General features: G+C 33.0%; 2 protein-coding genes, 2 long non-coding RNA genes and 1 pseudogene across 9 annotated transcripts; 1 reads left to right on the forward strand and 4 right to left on the reverse strand.

Annotated features, from left to right (window-relative positions):
• Positions 1-5,794: 5,794 nt before the first annotated feature.
• Positions 5,795-6,614, reverse strand: LOC111210280 (dirigent protein 15-like). The gene has a single exon (XM_022710563.2). It carries the CDS (start codon positions 6,455-6,457, stop codon positions 5,876-5,878), a length of 582 nt encoding a protein of 193 aa, XP_022566284.2. The 5' UTR covers positions 6,458-6,614; the 3' UTR covers positions 5,795-5,875.
• Positions 6,615-10,141: 3,527 nt separating this feature from the next.
• On the forward strand, positions 10,142-12,710 carry LOC125607916. Of its 2 annotated transcripts, none has more exons than XR_007338966.1 (6): positions 10,142-10,500; positions 10,586-10,722; positions 10,805-10,939; positions 11,119-11,477; positions 11,575-11,697; positions 11,813-12,710. It is a non-coding gene; the product is annotated as an uncharacterized LOC125607916 (long non-coding RNA). The 2 variants fall into 2 exon arrangements; XR_007338967.1 differs by having other exon boundaries at positions 11,969-12,710.
• A 663-nt stretch (positions 12,711-13,373) lies between these two features.
• LOC111200934 lies at positions 13,374-14,983 on the reverse strand (annotated as a pseudogene).
• Positions 14,984-16,218: 1,235 nt separating this feature from the next.
• Positions 16,219-17,342, reverse strand: LOC106445788 (auxin-induced protein X15-like). The gene has a single exon (XM_048777432.1). It carries the CDS (start codon positions 16,711-16,713, stop codon positions 16,417-16,419), a length of 297 nt encoding a protein of 98 aa, XP_048633389.1. The 5' UTR covers positions 16,714-17,342; the 3' UTR covers positions 16,219-16,416.
• A 1,692-nt stretch (positions 17,343-19,034) lies between these two features.
• On the reverse strand, positions 19,035-21,527 carry LOC106353948. 5 transcript variants are annotated; one of them, XR_007338973.1, is made up of 8 exons: positions 21,052-21,527; positions 20,784-20,954; positions 20,671-20,706; positions 20,370-20,482; positions 20,154-20,302; positions 19,691-19,911; positions 19,410-19,491; positions 19,035-19,330 (listed from the first exon to the last, which is right to left on the reverse strand). It is a non-coding gene; the product is annotated as an uncharacterized LOC106353948 (long non-coding RNA). The 5 variants fall into 5 exon arrangements; XR_007338974.1 differs by having other exon boundaries at positions 20,671-20,686; positions 21,081-21,525; XR_001271890.3 differs by having other exon boundaries at positions 21,081-21,521.
• Positions 21,528-22,803: the final 1,276 nt, after the last annotated feature.

Genomic DNA, 22,803 nt, shown 5'->3' on the forward strand with positions numbered 1-22,803 from the left:
GTCTATTTCATGGTACATGGGAATCGTTCTATTTTTTATCAATTAATTTAGTAAAAGTTTATATGCTCCCTAAATCAATTGACAAACCCAATAAAATCGCTATTCTAGAGAAACGGAGACAACAATGGTTCCAAACCTCTCTAAACATCATCATATGTTAGTTCATGATACACTTATGCATTAAAACAATATTTTTATTTTTTTGAATTTTTCTCAAAATTTATATGTAAACCCTTACAAAATATTTAGTTTTTCGGTAAATGGTTAATATACCGAAGAATATAATCTTTAATGTTGTTTTAAATTTTCTAAACACATTCTACATTTGGATTAATGTATTCTAAACTCTATTTCATGGTACACGGGCATTGTGCTATTTTTTATTAATTAATTTAGTAAAACTTCATATGCTCTCTAAATCAGTGGACAAACCCCAATAAAATCGCTATTCTAGAGAAACGAAGACAAAAAAGGTTCCAAACCTCTCTAACTATCATAATATGTTAGTTCATGATACAAATATGCATTAAAACGATATTTTATTTTTTTGACTTTTTCTTAGAATTTGTGTGTTAACCCCTACAAAATATTCAATTTTTCGGTAAATGGTTAATATAGTGAAGCATATAATATTTAGTGTTCTTTTAAAATTTCTAACCATATTATACATTTGTATTAATGTATTCTAAACTCTATTTCTCGGTACATGGGCATCGTTCTATTTTTATCAATTAATTTAGTAAAATTTCATAAGCTCCCTAAACTAGTAGACAAAACCCCCCAATAAAATCGCTATTCTAGAGAAACAGAGATAACAAAGGTTCCAAACCTCTCTAACCATCATTATATGTTAGTTTATGATACAAATATGCATAAAAACAAAATTTTCATTTCTTTTGATTTTTTCTCAAAATTTGTGTGTTAACCCCTACATAATATTCAGTTTTTCGGTAAAGGGTTAATATACCAAAGCATATAATCTTCAGTGTTGTTTTAAAATTTCTAATCATATTCTACATTTATATTAATGTATTCTAAACTCTATGTCATGCTACATGGACATCATTCTATTTTTCATCAATTAATTTAGTAAAACTTCATATGTTCCTAAATTACTGTACAAACCCCAATAAAAACGCTATTCTTAGAGAAATAGAGACAACAAAGGTTCCAAACCTCTCTAACCATAATCATATGTTAGTTCATGATACAAATATGCATTAAAACAATATATATATTTTTTCATTTTTTTCTCAAAATTTGTGTGTTGACCCCTACAAAATATTCAATTTTTCGGTAAATGGTTAATATACTGAAGCATATAATCTTTAGTGTTCTTTTAAAATTTCTAACCACATTATACATTTGTATTAATGTATTCTAAACTCTATTTCAAAGTACATGGGCGTCGTTCTATTTTTTTATCAATTAATTTAGTAAAACTTCATAAGCTCCCTAAACCAATGGACAAAACCCCCAATAAAATTGCTATCCTAGAGAAACGGAGACAGCAAAGGTTTCAAACCTTTCAAACCATCATCATATGTTAGTTCATGATAAAAGTATGCATTAAAATAATATTTAGTTTTTTTGAATTTTTCTTAAAGTTTGTGTGTTAACCCCTACAAAATATTTAGTTTTTCGGTAAATGGTTAATATACCGAAGCATGTAATCTTTAGTGTTGTTTTAAAATTTCTAACCATATTCTACATTTGGATTAATGTATTCTAAACTCTATTTCATGGTACATGGGCATTGTTCTATTTTTTATCAATTAATTTAGTAAAACTTCATATGCTCCCTAAATCAGTGGACAAACCCCAATAAAATCGCTATTCTAGAGAAACGAAGACAAAAAAGGTTCCAAACCTCTCTAACTATCATCATATGTTAGTTCATGATACAAATATGCATTAAAATGATATTTTCATTTTTTTGAATTTATCTCAAAATTTGTGTGTTAACCCCTACAAAATATTCAGTTTTTTCGGTAAATGGTTAGTAAACCCAAGCATGTAATCTTTAGTGTTGTTTTAAAATTTCTAACCACATTCTACATTTGGATTAATGTATTCTAAACTCTATTTCAGGGTACATGGGCATTGTTCTATTTTTTATCAATTAATTTGGTAAAACTTTAGATGCTCCCTAAATGAGTAGACAAACCTCAATAAAATCGCTATTCTAGAGAAACAAAGACAACAAAGGTTCAAAACCTCTATAACTATCATCATATGTTGGTTCTTGATAAAAATTTGCATTAAAACGATATTTTCATTTTTTTGAATTTTTCTCAAAATTTTTGTGTTAACCCTTACAAAATATTCAATTTTTCGGTAAAAGGTTAATATAGTGAAGCATATAATCTTTTGTGTTCTTTTAAAATTTCTAACCACATTATACATTTGTATTAATGTATTCAAAACTCTATTTCATGGTACATGGAGATCGTTCTATTTTTTATCAATTAATTTAGTAAAACTTCATAAGCTCCCTAAACTAGTAGACAAAACCCCCCAATAAAATCGTTATTCTAGAAAAACGGAGACAACAAAGGTTCCAAACCTCTCTAACCATCATCATATGTTAGTTCATGATACAAATATGCATTAAAACAATATTTTCATTTTTTGAATTTTTCTCAAAATTTGTGTGTTAACCCCTACAAAATATTCAATTTTTCGGTAAATGGTTAATATAGTGAAGCATATAATCTTTAGTGTTCTTTTAAAATTTCTAACCACATTCTACATTTATATTAATGTATTCTAAAATCTATGTCATGCTACATGAGCATCATTCTATTTTTCATCAATTAATTTAGTAAAATTTCATATGTTCCTAAATTACTGTACAAACCCCAATAAAAACGCTACTCTTAGAGAAACAGAGACAACAAAGGTTCCAAACCTTTCTAACCATCATCATATGATAGTTCATGATACAAAATGCATTAAAATAATATTTAAATTTTTTTTTATTTTTTTCTCAAAATTTGTGTGTTAACCCCTACAAAATATTCAATTTTTCGGTAAATGGTTAATATACTGAAGCATGTAATCTTTAGTGTTGTTTTAAAATTTATAACCATATTCTACAATTGGATTAATATATTCTAAACTCTATTTCATGGTACATGGGCATTGTTCTATTTTTTATCAATTAATTTAGTAAAACATCATATGCTCCCTAAATCAGTGGACAAAACCCCCCCAATAAAATCGCTATTCTAGAGAAACGGAGACAACAAAGGTTCCAAAGTTTTCTAACCATCACCATATGTTAGTTCATGATACAAATATGCATTAAAATAATATTTATTTTTTTTGAAATTTTCTCAAAATTTGTGTGTTAACCCCTACAAAATATTCAGTTTTTCGGTAAATGGTTAATATACCGAAACATGTAATCTTTAGTGTTGTTTTAAAATTTCTAACCATATTCTACATTTGGATTAATATATTCTAAACTCTATTTCATGGTACATAGGCATTGTTCTATTTTTTTATAAATTAATTTAGTAAAACATCATATGCTCCCTAAATCAGTGGACAAACCCCAATAAAATCGCTATTCTAGAGAAACGAAGACAACAAAGGTTCTAAACCTCTCTAACTATCATCATATGTTAGTTCATGATACAAATATGCATTAAAACAATATTTTCATTTTTTTAAGTTTTCTCAAAATTTGTGTGTTAACCCCTACAAAATATTCAATTTTCGGTAAACGGTTAATATACTGAAGCATATAATCTTTAGTGTTGTTTTAAAATTTCTAACCACATTATACATTTACATTTATGTATTTTAAACTTTACTGCATGGTACATGGGCTCGTTCTATTTTTTATCAATTAATTTAGTAAACCTTCCCTAAATCAGTGGAAAAAACACCAATAAAATCACAATTCTAAAGAAACAAAGACAACAAAGGTTCCAAACCTCTCTAACTATCATCATCTGTTAGTTCATGATACAAATATGCATTTAAACCATATTTTCATTTTTTGAATTTTTCTCAAAATTTGTGTGTTAACACCTACAAAATATTTAGTTTTTCGGTAAATAGTTAATAGACCGAAGAATATAATCTTTAATATTGTTTTAAATTTTCTAAACACATTCTACATTTGTATTCTAAATTTTATTTCATGGTACATTGGCATCGTTCTATTTTTTATCAATTAATTTAGTAAAACTTCATAAGCTCCCTAAACCAGTGGAAAAAAACCCCCCAATAAAATCGCTATCCTAGAGAAACGGAGACAACAAAGGTTCCAAACTTTTCTAACCATCATCATATGTTAGTTCATGATACAAATATGCATTAAAATAATATTTAATTTTTTTGAATTTTTCTCAAAATTTGTATGTTAACCCCTACTAAATATTCAGTTTTTCGGTAAATGGTTAATATACCGAAGCATGTAATCTTTATTGTTGTTTTAAAATTTATAACCACATTCTACATTTGGATTAATGTATTACAAACTCTATTTCATGGTACATTGGCATTGTTCTATTTTTTATCAATTAATTTAGTAAAACTTCATATGCTCCCTAACTTAGTGGACAAACCCCAATAAAATCGCTATTCTAGAGAAACGAGGACAACAAAGGTTCCAAACCTCTCTAACTATCATCATATGTTAGTTCATGATACAAATATGCATTAAAACTTATTTTCATTTTTTTTTTAATTTATCTCAAAATTTGTGTGTTAACCCCTACAAAATATTCAATTTTTCGGTAAATGGTTAATATACTGAAGCATATAATCTTTAGTGTTCTTTTAAAATATCTAACAACATTATACATTTGTATTAATGTATTCTAAGTTCTAATTCATGGTACATGGACATCTTTCTATTTTTATCAATTAACTTAGTAAAACTTCATAACCTCCTTAAACTAGTGGGAATTAATATAAATGTAGAATATGGTTAGAAATTTTAAAACAACACTGAAGATTATACTAAATTAATTCAAGCTTTAGCCTTTTCTTTTGAATATATTTCTTTCCATTGGATCTCATGTATGAGAATATAGAAGCTGATAAGCTAGCAAAGCAGATCTTGTCTGTTAAACTGGCCTTTATGGCTTCATCTACTTTGGTTTGATCATTTAATACAAGTGTGTTTCAAAAAAAAAAATCACTACAAAATCGCTAATCTCTAGAGAAAAAGAGACAACAAGGGATCCAAACCTTTATGATCATCATCATATGTTAGTGCAAGATGCAAGAATGCATTAAAATGGTATAGTCATATTTTTTAAATTTTTTAAAAAAAATTATGTGTTGACCCCTACAAAAATATTGAGTTTTTCTGTTAATGATAAATATATTGAAGCCTATAATCCGTAGTGTTGTTTTAAAATTTCTAACCATATTTTACATTTGTATTAATGTACTCTAAATTCTCTATCATGGTACATGGACATCGTTCTAATTATTTATCAATTAATTTAGTAATACTTCATATAATCTCTAAATCAGGGGACTAACCACTATAAAGTCGTTATTCTAGAGAAACGGAGACAACAAAAGTTCGAAAACTCTTTGACCATCATCATATGTTAGTGCAGGTGCAACTATGCATTAAAACATTATTGTTATATTTTTGAATTTTTCACAAAATCTATGTCTTAACAACTCCTACGAAAATATTGAGCTTTTCGGCAAATGATCTATATACTGAAGCCTTATAATCTTTAGTGTTATTTTAAAATTTCTAACTATATTATAAATTTGTAACAAAACAAGTTAGCGGGAAAACAAGCAGTAGGTAAAGTTTGGAATCGGATTATCATTTGAATCGGAAATATAATTGTAGAGTTGTTACAAATTATAGTTTGAACATAAAATGATGTGGTTAATAATGGTAAACAGTAGCATCGTAACGGAGAACAGCATCGCCTGTCTTCATGTCGATCTGATGCGTTTTGATTTTGACGAAGCCTCTAGCCATTCTGAATTTACCACGTCCTCCCACGATCCCAATCTCTCTCTCTCCCGCCTCTTCGGCTACCGGATTCCTGGAGAACACGCTTATCGAGCTTCCGTTGAATTTCCCCGTCGTGAACGCCAAATCCGCGTACATCACGATCGTGAACTTTCTTATGTCTTTGCTCGCGGATACGTACATTCCACGCCCGTTTCCTATCTCCTTCGAACCTTTCCCGGGTCCCACGGTGAGTGGATCGTCCATCGCGAACAGGCTTCCGAATCCTACTGCCGAATCTGCGCCGCCGGTGAGATTGGCGTGTGCGATTCTGACGGCGCTGGGGTTTCTGCCACTGAGGATATCATGAAGGTAGAAGCGGAGACGTGTCACTTTCTCCTCCTTCGGATGAACCGGCTTGGTCGTCCCGTAGTAGTTGGAATCGCTATTCGCTGTAACAACCATAACGGCTAAATAGAGCGCAAAGATTAACGACATTATCCCGCTTTTCATTATTATTATGTTCTCATGTAAACTTAAGAATAATATACGATGGAAAGATTAAAGTCCAAACGAAATTTTGATTATTTATAGAGTTTCATCATACTAGTGTTCAATGTGAAAACTGTAGGTAGGATATTCTTTAACAAAATGGAATGCTGCATAAAAAGAGATAGTAAATAAATGCTGCATAAATTCTATTGATATGTTTCCCCTATTGGGCAAAAAAAAGTAGTAAATGCAACTCAAGCAACATTTGCCAGATTTATTTACTTTTTAAAAGATTTAGATTAAAGAATAGTTAGATAGTTACTTTAAATAATAGAGATCCTAGTTATTAGTTATATATCCTAGAAAGTATTTCACAATAATTTTTTATTATCTATATAAATTTCTCCAAGGTATTGATGAGTCTCTCAAAAAAAAAATCTGGGAATCTCTTTACACAAAAGGGATGATTGGTGTAAATGATTTAGACATCTAAAATTTAGTATAGAATCATATATATCAATCAATCAAGTTTTCATTTCTTTAAATCTTTAGAAAATTAAAAGCTGTAGATTTATGTCCAGAATTAAATAAAAATATATATTGTTTTCCAAAACTATAGCACAAAAATTTACAGCAACTTAAATTTTACATCAGAAAACATAAAGTTATCGCTCATTCAAATCATCCCCAAAGACTATAAATCCAGTGAGCATATCAAAAGCTTTGGAACATATGCTACTGTATAAGGATATATATATATTCTTACAAAAATTATGTACTAAGAAACAAAAATATGAATGTGAACGGCAAATTCCACAAAAATGAACCTCGAAAACACTAATACAAAAGACAATCCATGTATACACAAGGCTCAACATTGTTCCCCGACTAGAGAGAGATAAGATGATGATGATGATGGATGATCTTGTCATTCAGTCTAAACGAAGTTAAGTTATCAGATAACCTTTGGTTGCTTATACTCAGGACTGTGCAACTGATTAAACACGGTAATACTTATACTCCTCTGCCACCAATGGGACTATCTGCACCGTTATGACCTTGGATTATTTGGAACCTTTGGAAGTCTCGAAACAAGTTGGTGTTTGAAAACAAAACCTACACAGCACAAGAGATAGTTCTTAAGAGTATAACTGATGCAAAAGAGTGGAGTGAAGCGCAAGCAAGCCAGAAGGGCACATCTCAGTACACCTCTACTCACACTGGCTCCCTGCCTCGGTCCAGTTACCCCCCTCCCGCAAACCTGACAGGTATGCTTGTATGCAATGTTGATGCAGCGTGGAATTCAGTGTCGGGAACTTGTGGCATAGGTGGGGTTTTCTCAGGCTATAACGCTCCGAACCTTGCAACTGTTTCGGAAGCTCACAGCCATGTTCTCTTCAGCTTTAATGGCGGAAGCCTTAGCTATCCATCGGGCGGTCGCCCTTGCGGTTTATTCAAACGTCTGATCCCTGGCAGTTCTCTCCGACTCTCTCTCTCTGATTAAGCTCTTGAAGAGGGGAGGGACTCAACCTGAACTGTTCGGTATCATGTTTGATATCTATCACTTTATGTCTTTCTTTGATGCAATTTCTTTCACTTTCATATCTAGGAACTTTAATTCAGATGCTGATTTGGTGGCAAAATCAGCTCTGTCTATGTCTGTAATGAACTCCATTCATGGAGTGTAAACCCCCTTTGAGTAATGTAAGTCTGTTTGTTCAAAAAAAAAAATACTTAGGACTGTGCAAGCTTACTAGATATCTATACTATTAAAGCAGGATCCTATTGTCTTTTTTACTTTAGTCTGCCCTTTTCTTTACTAGCATTGCATGTTTCATTAAGGGCAATCAAGTAATATTAATAACACATCTATATTGGATCATTTTTTTCGGATCCAGCCCACATCAGATCTCTCTTGGGCTATTTGGGCCGATTAAGAAATCAGATCCAATTTTCACATTTTTTTTCCTTTGGGCCATTGAGTCCAAGTTCAAATAATTTTTTTTTTAACTATTCTTAATTATTTTTCTTTTCTTTTCTTAATATAATTTAAACATTCATAAAAAAATTGAATTTTTTCATTGAAAAATATAAATCTTTATTAAAAGTATATAATTTTTTTATTAAAATATTAACCACATAATAAAATTAATTTATCAGAGTTATACCAACTTAATTTATTAAAGAAATAAAGTTTAATTTTTAAACATAAATAGTCATTTAAAATGAAATACGATAAATACAAATAAAAATTTTAAGTCTTTTATAAAATAAAACACAAATATATAAAAATATGATATTTACTAAATATTTGTCAATTGAAAAAATAAATAAATAAATCCGCGTTTTGAAAGCGCGGATCAAAATCTAGTTCTTCGTTAAAGCTCTTCCCTGATTCCTACCATCTCAACGTTCCCGAAGAAGTTTCTTCCTCTTCCCTCGTCGCATGCAGTATAACTGTTCCTGTCAGCACCGTGATGAATCCACATATCTCAGATGCTATGCTCTCTGTGTTTTGCCCATACCAGTCCAGTCCAGTCCGGACCACTAACAAGGTGGTGAGTGGTTCAAACATGATATTCTTACCAGACAAAAAAATCATTCCGATATCAAAATCCAATTCAGAATATAAAAAGGAGCGGGGACGAACCAGCAGGGGTTCCATTGGCAGCAGCACGTTTGAGACCTTTCTTCTTCAAAATGAAGCTCGAACCTACGAATACACTCGACGCCACTGCTAATACTAATCCCTTGTCATTGTCCGCGTCACCATTTTTTTTTATTATCGATCGCCTTTTTTTTCTCTCTAATGGGTCTGCTTCTAGTTGACTACAAATATTTATTGTAACAATATTTTCATATTTTTTTCACTAATCCTTAAATAATTGGCCGTTTAATTACACTTATTCAAATAATAAAATGTCACTTCATATTTTTTAAAGAGAAAAAGACTATGATAACACCAAATCAAGTTTTTGTTTCCAAACTAGCACTCAAGGCTCAAAGTCACAAAAATATGTTTCATTAAAAAGGTAAATATACACTTATACCCCTTGGATTAATTAATCTAAATCTTAGGGTTTAGAGTTAAGGGATGGGGTTTTGGAATTAGAGTTTAAAATTTTATAAAATAAAAAATAAATACTAAAAAATTAAAATTTAAAAACAGTTTCAAAAAGTATTTTTGAATTATAAAAATAAAATTTCAAAAAAAAAAAATTAAAAAAATTATAAAAAATTTTGAATCTGAAAACATAGAATCTGAAACTATAAAAAAAATTCTTTTTTTCCTTTTTTTATTTTTATTTTATTTGTTTTTACTTATTTTTGTTTGTTTATTTAATTTTAAACCAAGGATATTAGGAATATTTTACCCTTTAATGAATGTCATTTTTATGACTTTCTTCTTCTAGTGTCATTTTTTAGACAAAAAATCAAAATGTGCTATTATTGACAATTGCCCTTTTTGAAATATCACTCAGTTTATGTCACTGCAACCCTCAAGAAAAAATAAGATATGTCGTCAAATTTCTGCACTGATGATAATCTCATCATAATCTTATATATAATGAGGCACTTTTGCCTCTCCTAAGGCTGTCCACGTGTCCATTTAATAAATAATGTGGGGCCTACTTATTGTTCGGTTTACTTTGTCCGACTGGTTTGGGTTTGGTCTGATTTCTGTCTTCAGTGTTTGGTCTGATAAATTAGTCAAACTCTGCGTAAGCGTCGCCGGATTAGGGCTTCCATGTTACTTTCTCTTCCATAACTCAACCTTGCCGTCTTGGCTTTGCAGAGTCTCATCTCTTCGCCTCCACTTATGTATTAATTCTGCCATAATAGTTAATCCCATTGGATCCAGATTCCATGTCAACGTCTCCCTTTCCTCAGTCTCAAATCTATAAATATGAGATGCTGTTGTTTCGCACTCCGCGTTTGAGGCTCTCCGCGTCGAATGATCTGGCCAGTTCATTGTTGTCAGTTTACTCTGTCTTTGGGACTCGAAAAACATAAAGAAGCATGGTGAATTCATGGGAATCACTCTACTCCTTCTTGATGAGAAGGTACTGTAACGAAAACCATTTTTCTTTTCTCAAATCTTCTATTTTGCCCTGAGCCGATGATCTAATGTTCAATCTTTGATTGCAGAATTTGGTGATACATGGATTCATCCTGCTGGTCCCGCTCCTGACTACCGTCCCTCTTTTCGAGGGGGTTCAGTCGTGACCTTAACTGGAGAAAGGAAGGAGCTGTCGTACCAGTCAAAAATCAGGGACACATATGTGGTATGATTCGTTATTTATTTGCATGATTGGATTTTGTGCATCGCCATTGCGGTTGAGATTGTGGTTGTGTTTGATAAAATAGGAAGTTATTGGGCACTCACGGTGGTTGGAGCGGTGGACGGTATAAACAAGATCAAGACCGGAGAATTGATATATTTTTGGGAACGAGAATTCATAGACTGCTACAGAGAGGACGGCAGCGGTGTATGTGATGGAGGTACAGCATCCAACGCTTTTTAAGTTCATTTATCTGAAGTTAACGAGATCAATCACTTTGTAAATTTTTCAAAGTTTGGATCGTATGCTAAGATGTGAGGAGTCAGAGTTTTATTTTGCTTTTTTAGTAAACGAGATAATCACTTTGTCTTTGAAAGCCTACTCTTTTTTTTTTCACAGTTTCACATCTTGAGCTCGAGAGTCTGCAAACCTGACTCATCACATCTCACTGCCTACGGTGGTCCTCTTGAAACATTAATCTCTGCATTTACATCTTCAGCACCACTCCTCCCACTATCTCGAATTAACTCGGCCGTATCATCCTCCAATGTAACCGATTGAAGCTCCATCTATAAATGGCTTCGTTGCTTGGGATTAAGAGTCACATCGAAATGAAATCCCAAAGATCTCTCTCTCTCTATCAAGCAGCAAATCCATTAATGGCGAATTCGTTTACTCTGCTTGGTGAGGTCAGTTCTATCAAGAGCACAAAATGATAGGACACACTGAACACAACATGTTATGCTGTGTCTAGAAAGGTACTCACTTTAGTTGGAACTCCAGTGTTTGACATCTCTTACAACTTCGCAAGTTATCTTATTTTCCATTAATCTCAATGTCATTGATACTTTGCAGGGATGTGAATTTGAGTATCAGTCTGTTGGCTTAGCTTTTTCGCATTTCATAACAAACTCGAAATCTACGGCTCTGAGCCAAAACTTTTCTTGGTCAATAGCATCAGTCCCTAAGTTTCTGGAGGTGAGGAAACTGAGTATTTATAATCTTTCTTGCATTTTGTCAAAACTTCAAACGCATTATTTGTAAGAGATGTGTTTATTAGCAACAATATCATAACTAACTTCCCATTATGCAGGCTGCCTATTTCTCAACGGGACATCTGGAACCCACATATACTTTGACTTAAAATAAAATAAAACAATAATAAATATTTTTCATATTTCTCGGTCGCAGTTGTTTCTCTTTTTTTTTTTTTATATATAACTCTAGCTTTGTTCCCTCTTATCTCCAGAATCTGAAGAAACAACACCAGAGCCAGTCATCATCTCTAATCAAGAGCCAAGATTGCCAAATACCTCTGGTCTAGAGTCATGAATACCACTGGACATTCTCACATCAACTCTCCATATGCTGCAACCATATTCACTAACAAGGGAAAAAAACATATTTCATCACAGTTTTTCTACAGAATCTTGTGTTTAAGATATTTGGGAATGAGTTTAGATAAATGTACAAGCTTAAGCCTGATAACTGAGGAGTATGTCCTACCACCATCGCCTTGGCACCAACAGCTTCAAAAGAGTCTCAGAGAATTTTACTTACCTGATTAGAAAAATACTCATAAAAGATAGTCAATCCAAGCTGATGGTTGTATAATATTTTCAGGATTGTGGTGACTCCAATTTAAATTCATGTTCAATTTGATAGTCATCCAGATCAGAGGTCTCTCTTGAGTAAACTCTGCTCCAAACCACACTGTCAAATTGTAAGTGTGGATTGATGACATGGAGATGGGATGATGGATGATGTGAAAGTTGGCTCAAAGAAGAGTGCAAGTTGGCTCACGAGAAGAGCATGAAGGATCCACTATTTAAAGGAGTCCCTAAGCAAGAATAATTTATAAGAGCTGTCTAGAGTTTAGATCAATCAAGTGTTAAAGGGTGAGGTGAGAGTACTCCATCATAAACCTCTCAAGGTTCTTGAGTGCTTGTAAACACAGTTCTATTTCTAATATAGTTATTATTTCATCTTTACATTTGCCTTGTGACTCTGTTTTGATCTGAGGAAATACATTACACTTAACACATATCCCTGAGTTGAAATGAATGGCATCTCAAAACTGTCTTCATTGTCACTAGAGCTCTTCATGCAAGTAGAGACTTCTCTGTTTATACTCACTACGCCATATGCAACTGTACAAGTACATCATAAAGAAAAGAGTTCAGATCCAAAAGAAAAGGATATCTGGACGCTAGACTGGTTATGTTTAACCTGGTGAGGAAGGAGACCACCGTATATATATGTTAATGGCCAAGTTTGATTTCTTTATGCATATTACTGTAAAATTCACCTAAATCCCTTTAAAACTAGAACACCCTAAAAGCTTCTAAAATCATTTTAGTTTCAAATATGTAAACAAAAAAAAAACATTAGTCTCAAATAACACAACACCCATTAAACACCATAAAATAAACTATTCTGCTACAACAACAAAAATCATACACCACCCGAAACACATAAAATAATCACACGTCAATAGCCAACCTCAAACCTAAAAATACAAATACTGATAAATCAAAGACCACATCAAAGCACGACATCTTCTTCAAGTATACCTTCAAACTAAATATTTATGCATAGACACAATTATATTACCGACCCCGCGCCCCGCGCTTGCGCGGGGATTACGCCCCTAGTAAAAGAGAAAGGAAATCATTACCATATTATTGCTGGAATAATTACGCAAACAGTCTACATATATATATAACTCGATCGGAGATAAAGCAAACAAAGATTAAATGAGACAAAAGCAACCAAAATATTAAACATGCATGCAATAATTTTTTTTTAAAATACGAGTAAACGTTTAAAGTTTCAAGGGTGTGTTGGCAAGGGAGGCCATTTGCCGAACTTGGGATGGTGAATGTATTTAGGAGGAAGAGGTGGAAACTTTGAAAGTGGTGGACATGGCTTCTTCGGAATCACCACCGGTGGCACGTAGATTGGTGGATGCTCTATCTTCGCCGGCGGCTTGTAGATCGGGACTGGTGGTGGGAGCTCGATCTTTGGGGGGCATGCCTTCTTTGGTGGTATCTTGTGAACTGGAACCGGCGGTGGATCAACTTTCTTCGGTGGCGGCTTGTATACGTGAACCGGCGGTGGGCATGGCTTCTTAGGAGGTGAATGCTCTATCTTTGGTGGCGGCTTGTAAACGGGAACAGGAGGTGGGTGCTCTATCTTCGGCGATATAGGAGGACAAGACTTCTTAGGAGCCGGTGGTGGAAGCTCCACCTTTGGGGATGGATCGTGAACCGGGACAGGTGGCGGAATCTCTACCGTTGGTGGTGGTGGAACTTCCTCAAGGGGAGGTGGGCAAGGTTTCTTGAATTTAGGAAACAGTGGAGGTAAAGGGAAATGTGTTCAAATCCCTTAAAATGAGGGAACTTAGGCATAGGCCAAAAGAATTTGGAAACACAAAGTTCAGGTGTAAACCTCAGGTTTTGTTTGAGGCCCAAAATGTGTTTGTCTCCGGATGTGTATAGAAACACGATCTTGTTTGACTCAAGGCCGTCGTGAGCCGGACAAGGTGCTCCCTCCGCACTGTGAAGCTGAGCATAGCACTCCTCCTTTAAAGCTCCGTCGTCAGAGATAATGTCATGAGGAAGACTTTCAGACCGAACTTTCCTTCCTCATCAATGTTTCCAGAACCTTTTGTAACAAAATGCCCTTTCTCCCCCTTACATTCAATCGTCACTCGGAGTCCTTGATAAAATCATAAAAGTAGTAATACCCACACATCTTTTAAATAACCACACTACATACTATATAACAAAAAAGATATTATTAATCCTGGTGGTTGGTTACCTGAGAATGCACGGGGATTTTTGATTTTGCTCTCGGCGTAACCAACAACTTCGACGACACGAGCGAGGGATAGAGTCGCTGAAAATAGAACCGACGACACGAGGAGAATGAGGCATGGAACCGAACCTCGAGGCTCTGGTAAGATCCTCATTGGGATTCTCACCCTCTGACACACTACGTGTACTCTCCCGTTTCCTTAAAATGGAGTATACGATGTTTATAAGAAGAAAAGAAACTATATCTAGATTTAAGTATTAGTGGAGAAGATGATATGATTATAGAGAGGCTCCCTCTCGTTTATATAATGGTCTTATCATAGTTATTTTTGTTGTTAAATGAACTTAATTATTACTTCATAATCTGTTTTTTTTTTACCACCAATAATTCGGCGGTTTCTTTTATTTGGTGGTATCGTCATGGAATGGAATTTTCATTTATTTAGTTATTATCATGGTCCATCTTATTGTTGTAAATTGTAATTATGTCTATTCAGCAATAATATTATACCTTTCATTCAGTGTGGTTGAAACAATTTGACTTTTATATTTCTTTATTTATATTTATACAACAAAGGCTTTCACATTTACCTTTTTATTGCATGAAACACATATAGATACAAAAGAATTAAAAACTAGCAAATCAAGTAGAAAGGAGAGTAACCGGAGGTAAAGTTAATAAAGTGACTGCAGGATGACCATGAATATATTTTGTTAACTGTTTTTGTCAGTGGTCACATGCTATATATGTAATTTATGTAAAAACAACAAATGAATTAATGACTGTGTATACGTGCAACCAAACCCAAATTGAAGCGAATCACATGATGGTTAGAAGAAAAACTTTAATATTTATGGAAAAAGATAGTCACACTTCTTGTGCTTCGATCCCGACCCCTCCTCTTTCATTATACTCTTTTATTTGATGTTTTCTTGTAATCCATGCAATATTTTTTATATGCATGGTTAAAATTAATCAAACAGTAGCTATTTTATTTTTACAAAGTATAAACGATTCAACCATTTATTTTTGTCTTTGTGCAGTGTTTTCGGACGGCAGCTTGTTCTCCAGCTTCCGTCTGGAGTAGTATAAGTTTTTCTTTTAAAATTAGAATACTTGAGTCGTGATATGTAATCTTTCAAACTTGGGAAATACGGTTCAGTTTTTTTCTTTACCTCTGATCTTAACGTTTACGTGTCTGAGAGCTGACTTGGTAATGAAACTGTCTTAGTGTCTTGTAGTATATTTTCAGGGCCGGCTCAACACTGATAGGGGCCCTAGGGCAAAAAAAAATTTTTTACTCTCTAAAATTTATATAGAGATAATGTTTAAAATATTTTTAAAATTTAATCAATAATATTTTGTATATTTTATAATGAAAATAAAACTATATACATATCAAATAATTTTGGACCCTTTTCGATTTTATTTATTGTATTTATAATTTTTTTATATATAAAAATATAGATTTATAAAAAATTGGGCCCCTTATTTATCATTACATGGGGGGACACGGACTCGGACCCGGGGCGGCGCACTGCTTGTCCCCCTTGTAAGCCGGCCCTGTATATTTTTGACAATCGTTTTACCACAACTCGTGGACCATTGAGTTGTTATATCCTTGGCGAGTTTGCCTGAAAACTGAAGTTTAACATTCTCAAGAATGATGAGTACTTGATGAATCATGCATGGGGTTTAATATATTTGAATCAACTCACTTTTTAAGTGAGGAAAAAAGAGTGTTACAATGTCTCTGTTTCACTTTCAAGGAGAGATGTCATCCTCATCTCATCTCTTGAAGAAAACTAATTCGGAATAGAAAAAAATGTACAAATCAATAATGAAAAAAGGTTATTCGAGTGAGCCATGCATGATCGATCAGTTGAGGCGAGAAGCAAGGTTGATAAAGGTTTCTTCACTGCAAGGAATTGTGAGGCCACCCATTGGATGATCATATCCATATTCTTCCTCTGCCCTTCTTAGTAGATTTTGAAATGAAGGTTCCTTCAAGTACGAAATGGGAACTACAAATCTCTTCATCTTCCTTTCTCCTATGTAAACCGCTAAGTAGCCTTTTGGAACATCAATAGAGCTAGAGGAAGAAGAAGAGAACAGTTTTGCTTGACGGAGAATCTGCTTTGATGATTGTAACACGCGAGGTACCCTGATCGCCATGGATTGTCTTTGTGTGTTTCTTGAATTGTAAGTTTAATTCTTTACTGCTGAATGTGAGAACTTGAAGAGCATAAAAAGGACCTAATGATGAGTCCAGTATATATAGATAAGGGCATTGTTTGAAGATAACGTTTTATTTTGGTTAGACAAGTTTCAGTTCATAAATTAACACCAACCAGCACATGGCTTTGCCGGACCACGGCATGGTATGTAAGGGACCGCTAGTGATCAACTTCATCATTTCTGATGTGAAGACACAAATCAACATGACCACTTGTTAGTTAGATAAGACATTATAACTTGTCAATTTTCAATTCCTGCCACAGAAAATGTTGAAGGTTTTTGTGACTTTGTCTGTATATGATCAAGTCATGTGGTCCTCTCTTTTAAATATCACTGAGAAGAAGTTACTACTTAATCAGTGATAGAGATGGTTCTTTAGGTTCACATCTTCAAGTCCCTACATAATCTATAGAGAGATTTGGCTTGTGATGATGTCCTTGAGACAAATAGCCCCAATGAAGTTATCATGTAGGACATCATATCGTAAATATTGAAATAACACTTTCTATAAAGTATAAACATAAGAGATGGAATGTTGTTAAAATTTATCATATCGTAAATGTTGTTAAATTTCCGATTTGGAAGCTTTATATTCTCACAGATTTGATTCTCTTTTTTTTTTTTAACTTCTTTCGCGGAAGATTGAACACCACAATTAATAATACACATTCGCAATTATATAGGCCCAAACAAATTTTAAATAGAAGTCCAAGCGCATACATTAAACGACTTAATTCCCTCTAATTTGCACTGTTTTGTATTTGCTTACGTCTTTGTAATGGTTTCTTTGTCCCCATTAAGTAAACTAGAGATTTTACCGGGCTACGCCCGGATTTTTTCTATATATATATTAATTGAATTTAATTTGTTTATGAATCTGTATTTCTTTTTGACTATACTTATATGTTCCAGCTCTGATATTTTGTTTAGTTCCAATCATTCGGTAAATATTGTCTTCTATTGTATTTCCATACTAATTATGTGTTGTTTACTTTGATACATATGGTTTTTCTACAACTGCCAATAACATCAATAATAGGATTGAAGTAAAATATTATTCGTATTAAGTTGAGTTGTTAAATTTTCTACATTGTTTATAAAATTAATTAATATGGATCATTCATATACGGTGCCAATGAAAAATATCATTTAAAGCCTAGAACTGGTTTTGGATATGAATTTATCTTATATATTAAAAGAGAAGTCACAACATTGATTCATTTGTGATTTTTTTTTTTAAGAATGGACCTAATAGACATGTCACATCTTCCTAGAAAGTCATGTTACATTTAATATCTAATCTTATCATTTAAATTTTGGGTCTACCAGAAAATTTTTATTTTGCTATCAATAATTGGATTTAAACAATAGATGATCCTTTGGATTTATAGATAGTATAAATTAAGTGGATATAATTTAATATTGTAATACTATACCTCTATATGCTAAATATTTAAATATTTATCGATGTTAACTTTTAAAATTATAAATATTTTTTTTAAATAACAAAAATAATATTATCTAACAATGATTAATTTTTACTACTTCAACCAATTCAAATTTTTTTAAACTATATTGTTTATTTTAAAAATTAAACAAAAACTAAATGTTTAATTAGTTTAATTTTTTAAAAACTTTCTAAATTTGTGAAATGCTATAATATATTTGAATATGACAATAAAACAAAATTTTACTAATCTTTATATATATAGTTACGATTTTGATAATGAAATAATAATCAGAAAGTATATATATAGAAGAAGATAAAATACATGTGAAAGTTTGAAACAATCTACTCAATTAAAAAAATATACAGTAAACTTATTATGTTTTAAAAATTGATAGACACATATATATTATAATATATACCAATTTAGAATTGAAAACAAAATATTTATATAAAATAAATGAAAACAAAATTAATCTATAAATCAAGAATTCCTATATGGCACAATCAGAGATAAGAATTGGTAGAAATAAGAATTCCTATATGGCACAATTAGAGATGCTTTAAATAAAACTCTTTTATATGGTAGTGATATACCTTCTATTAATTATTTTTGGTTTTGTTAATTAAGCTTCTTTACATAGAATTAATCTATAAATCAAGTGATTTTTTTTTTAAAAATATTTTTTATTTGTTAGTCTATTTACTTTTTGTTTTTAAAATGGGTTTGGAAACTGGGAAAGTTGGAGATTATTCTGCGGAAAATTTTCAAGTACATCATTCTCTCAATTATTGATTCTTGTTTTATAACTGATCAAACAAAGAATACATATACCAACATCCTAAGACATACAAATCATTATCCAGAGTAGTTAGTGTTATAATTTATGAAGTAAGAAATTTGCTAAAACAATAGTTTATCATGCTATAAAAGCTTGGACCGATTTAGCTAAGAACCAAACTCTATGGAGGCATTTTGATTAGGAAATATTGTGTGGAATAAACTATGAAGCGTAAGGATTATAACATTAAGCATAAAAACAAATTTGGGACCTGGCTTTTGGAACTGCAGCCTTTAAAAGAAAGTGGACACGTCTAGAGTAAGATCTGTGAAAGCACGTGAATGATTCGAAATTGGAGTTATTTCACGGAATAGAACTTGTATATATTAAGCTTGTAATGGTACCTCGCAATTCAAATGGCATATTATATTTGCTAAGTGCTGCTCTCCAATGCAAAAATGGACGGAAATGTTGGACCCTTATCCCCTGTCATCCAAGAAAAGTAATGTCACCATCACATTTATGGAACATATATAAGAGAAATACCAACATCATACAAACCACGATGTGCCAGCTGAAAGATTAAAACCATTTAATCTTAGTAATGAAGTTTGTGCACAAAAAAAAAGTAACATATATAAATTAGGGGATTATGTGGAAGTAACTTCTCAATGATTAAATTTACCTTTTTGAGGTGGGGGAGCAAATACGTCCTATAAATCCATCATTGAAGAAGAAGCAAAGGGAGAAGTTGATGAAAATGTTTCGATGGTGGCTCTTGAAGCATTATTCTCGTGAATAGATAGTAAGTCTCCATCCAATAAGATGTTTTGCGCAGCAGTAAGTGTTCCCATTCTCAAAGAATCCAAAAGAATATCCGCACCAGCTTCTGATGGTGCATGATACCTGAAAATGATAGAGGTGGTAATAAGGTGAGAGCTCTAGATTTAAATAATACAATATATGCAGCTTCACAACCAAACAACCTAAGCTCTCTGAAAACATAACTATTTCTACTTATCATGACTACATAAAATTTAACGGCTTTCTTTAGGTCATAGTTATGGTGATACTGCGTCTGAAGTAAACATCTTGAAGAAACATGACCAATCATAATTCTCTAGCTGAAAAACATAAGTTTGGCATACTCGTAGATGAGAGCAGTCCAGAAACAAACGTCCTTCACTGCTATCTCATCGAAACAGTTTTTGGCGCTCTCCATATGACTGCTACATGGGAATCTTTCTCCTTGTTGCTATTTAACCACTCCTGTGACGCTCAGATTCCTCATACAAAGCTGTAACAACCAGAAAACATAAACTGATAAACAAAACAAAAAAAACTCATACAAAGCTTTAACTTACCTAAACTACAAATTTCTCCATATGTTTCCCAACACAATGGATCATATGACAATGCCATCCTAAACTACTGCATCGAACTGTTCTTCCTCTTATCATATCTTGTAGTATGTAACCTAGAATACGACACATATCATAAGGTAATACTGTAAGCCTCTATTGAGAGTTACAAAAATAAAAATTAAAAATCAATACTACAGTACAATATATAAAAGTTGTTCCACGGGCTAGCAAGAGACACAACAAATTAATAACATTAACTGAAGATGATGAAAGCAAAACTCTAATTAGCTATATCACATACCTGTATTCAGTTGAAACTTCAGAGTATAGCCAGTCCCTGCAATTACAGTCAGATGCTACCATCGTCTAAACAAATGTTTGTAGTTTTTTTTGGTTCATGTGTATTTAGCTTACTTGGAGATATCATGAAGAGGATCATCAACAGATGTGATATTCTCATTTCTTAGATGAGATGTAATCTGAAAAACTACATTGGTTGTTGGTTCTTCCAAGAGTAGTTTGCTGCCTCCATCTGTTCCACCCACATTTTAACCTTGATTTAACATATGTTTTGTGGTTTATTAACTGCAGCAAAAGAAAATTGCATCAGGCAAACTCATTTCCCCAAGTGTCAATCATGAGCATTATGAATTAATCAAACGAATCGTTTAGAACCCTAAACTCAGAGAATCAATAAGAGGAAATCAGAACCGAATAGAGATCGCCTCTGCGCCCGAAATTAGCTTCAAACTCTTTGAATAAGTGGAATCAGAATCCATCTGCGTCAATGAACATACGGGTGTATTCCAACTCGGGGAGGTCAGAGATGTGAGTCAAACAAATGGTTCGAGAGTGATCAGCAAATCAGTAGATTTCTTTGGTTAATGAGACTCTAGATTTATTTTTCTAGGTGGATTTTGCAGTTCTGGAAGCCACTGCGTGATTTGCTTCGATAGGGTGAAAAGGGAAGGGAATTGCAACGGTTCCAAGGACCACGTCTGTTGCGGTGAAGAAGGGCTTTTATGAGTTATGGAGAGAGAGAGAGAGGTGGAAGAATTGAGTTGTGAATAACATCTTTCTTCTTCAGATGAGAAAAAAAAAAGTGAATCCCATAAATCGGCACAAAGAATGAAAGGAGTAATAAAAGTTTAGTTTCTAACGTGGGCTTCTTAGTAGGCTGGACAAAAAAAAATAGAAAGCAAATGGATATTACAATAGCCCGATTTATTCAGTGGCAGAAAAGTGACTTGGCATGTTAGTGATTTTCAATTGGTCGATTTTATTTGGTGATGTGGACACCCTCACCATTTAGAATATTGTGCTTTTAGTATTGTATATTATGATCCTTCTTTTTCGCCCTTTTGTTAGTTAAGTTAGTAAACCCTTGTTTTTCATCCTACACCGACCCCCGTAGAGACGTGGAAATGGGATAAACCCTCAGGTGCAGTTACCAGGTCAAACGGGGAAAGAGAGGATTTTTACTTTCTTATGTATGTATTCCATTATTTGATTTATTATAATGAACTCAGAGAAATAATTAAGCCTCACATGCCAAATTAAGTACCTCAAAACCCTACCTCAACTCCCATTTAATTAGCATATGTGGCTAACGAAAGCTTAGTCCTATCTTTTGCCATCTTGATCCTTTTCTCTAGGTGCCACTCTGTTTCTTTTTTTTTACCCTTGATGTTACACTTTTGAAGTTCAACTGTTGATTGATCATCGTACAAGAAAAACTAGCCAGTCTGAGCTCACAATATTATGTCTCTTTTGGATCCAAGTTTGCTGCAGCCCATCCATGCATGTGATGAAAGACCCTAAATTTCACGTCAGATCTTGCCACCTATATTTTTTATTTGACTTAGTAACAGAGCTCATGGTTTTTCTTTCACGTGAACATAGAACCTAGATTCAATCACTTCCTATACGAAACATACATCGCACCTCCGAGTTTTTTTCTTCTTGTACTTGACTGGTTTTTTTCTCAGATTCTAGAGTTTTTTTTTATATTTAAAAAAAAATGATAATAATAAACTTGGAGATGAAGAGCGTTTTTTTTGAACAAAGAGCAGAGTTGTAATAACAGGACAGATTTTCAAGGGGTTTTCTGATTTCTGGCCACGGAAGTAGAAAACAGAGATACAAGAATTTCTTAAATTCGAGCAGACAAATTCAGTTCTAAATAAATCTGTCCGTAATAAAAAGAAAGGTGTAAAAATGGAAAGCTGTACAAAAGAGGACAGTATTAGGTAGGGAAGGAGGAGGATTGGAGGAAGCAAGAGTAACATGGGGAAGGGCTTTCATGTGGTTGGTCGATGAGACGAAAGAATAACGACGCGTCTTTTTCAGTCCGTAAGGCGATGTTGTCCCTTCAAAGATCCGTAATTTTCTCCCTCTTTCACTCCAAAATTTTCCCAAACAAATCTCGTTCGCA

This window comes from Brassica napus, chromosome A1 (genome assembly GCF_020379485.1).
Source record: "Brassica napus cultivar Da-Ae chromosome A1, Da-Ae, whole genome shotgun sequence".
In the NCBI taxonomy this organism is placed as follows: domain Eukaryota; kingdom Viridiplantae; phylum Streptophyta; class Magnoliopsida; order Brassicales; family Brassicaceae; genus Brassica; species Brassica napus.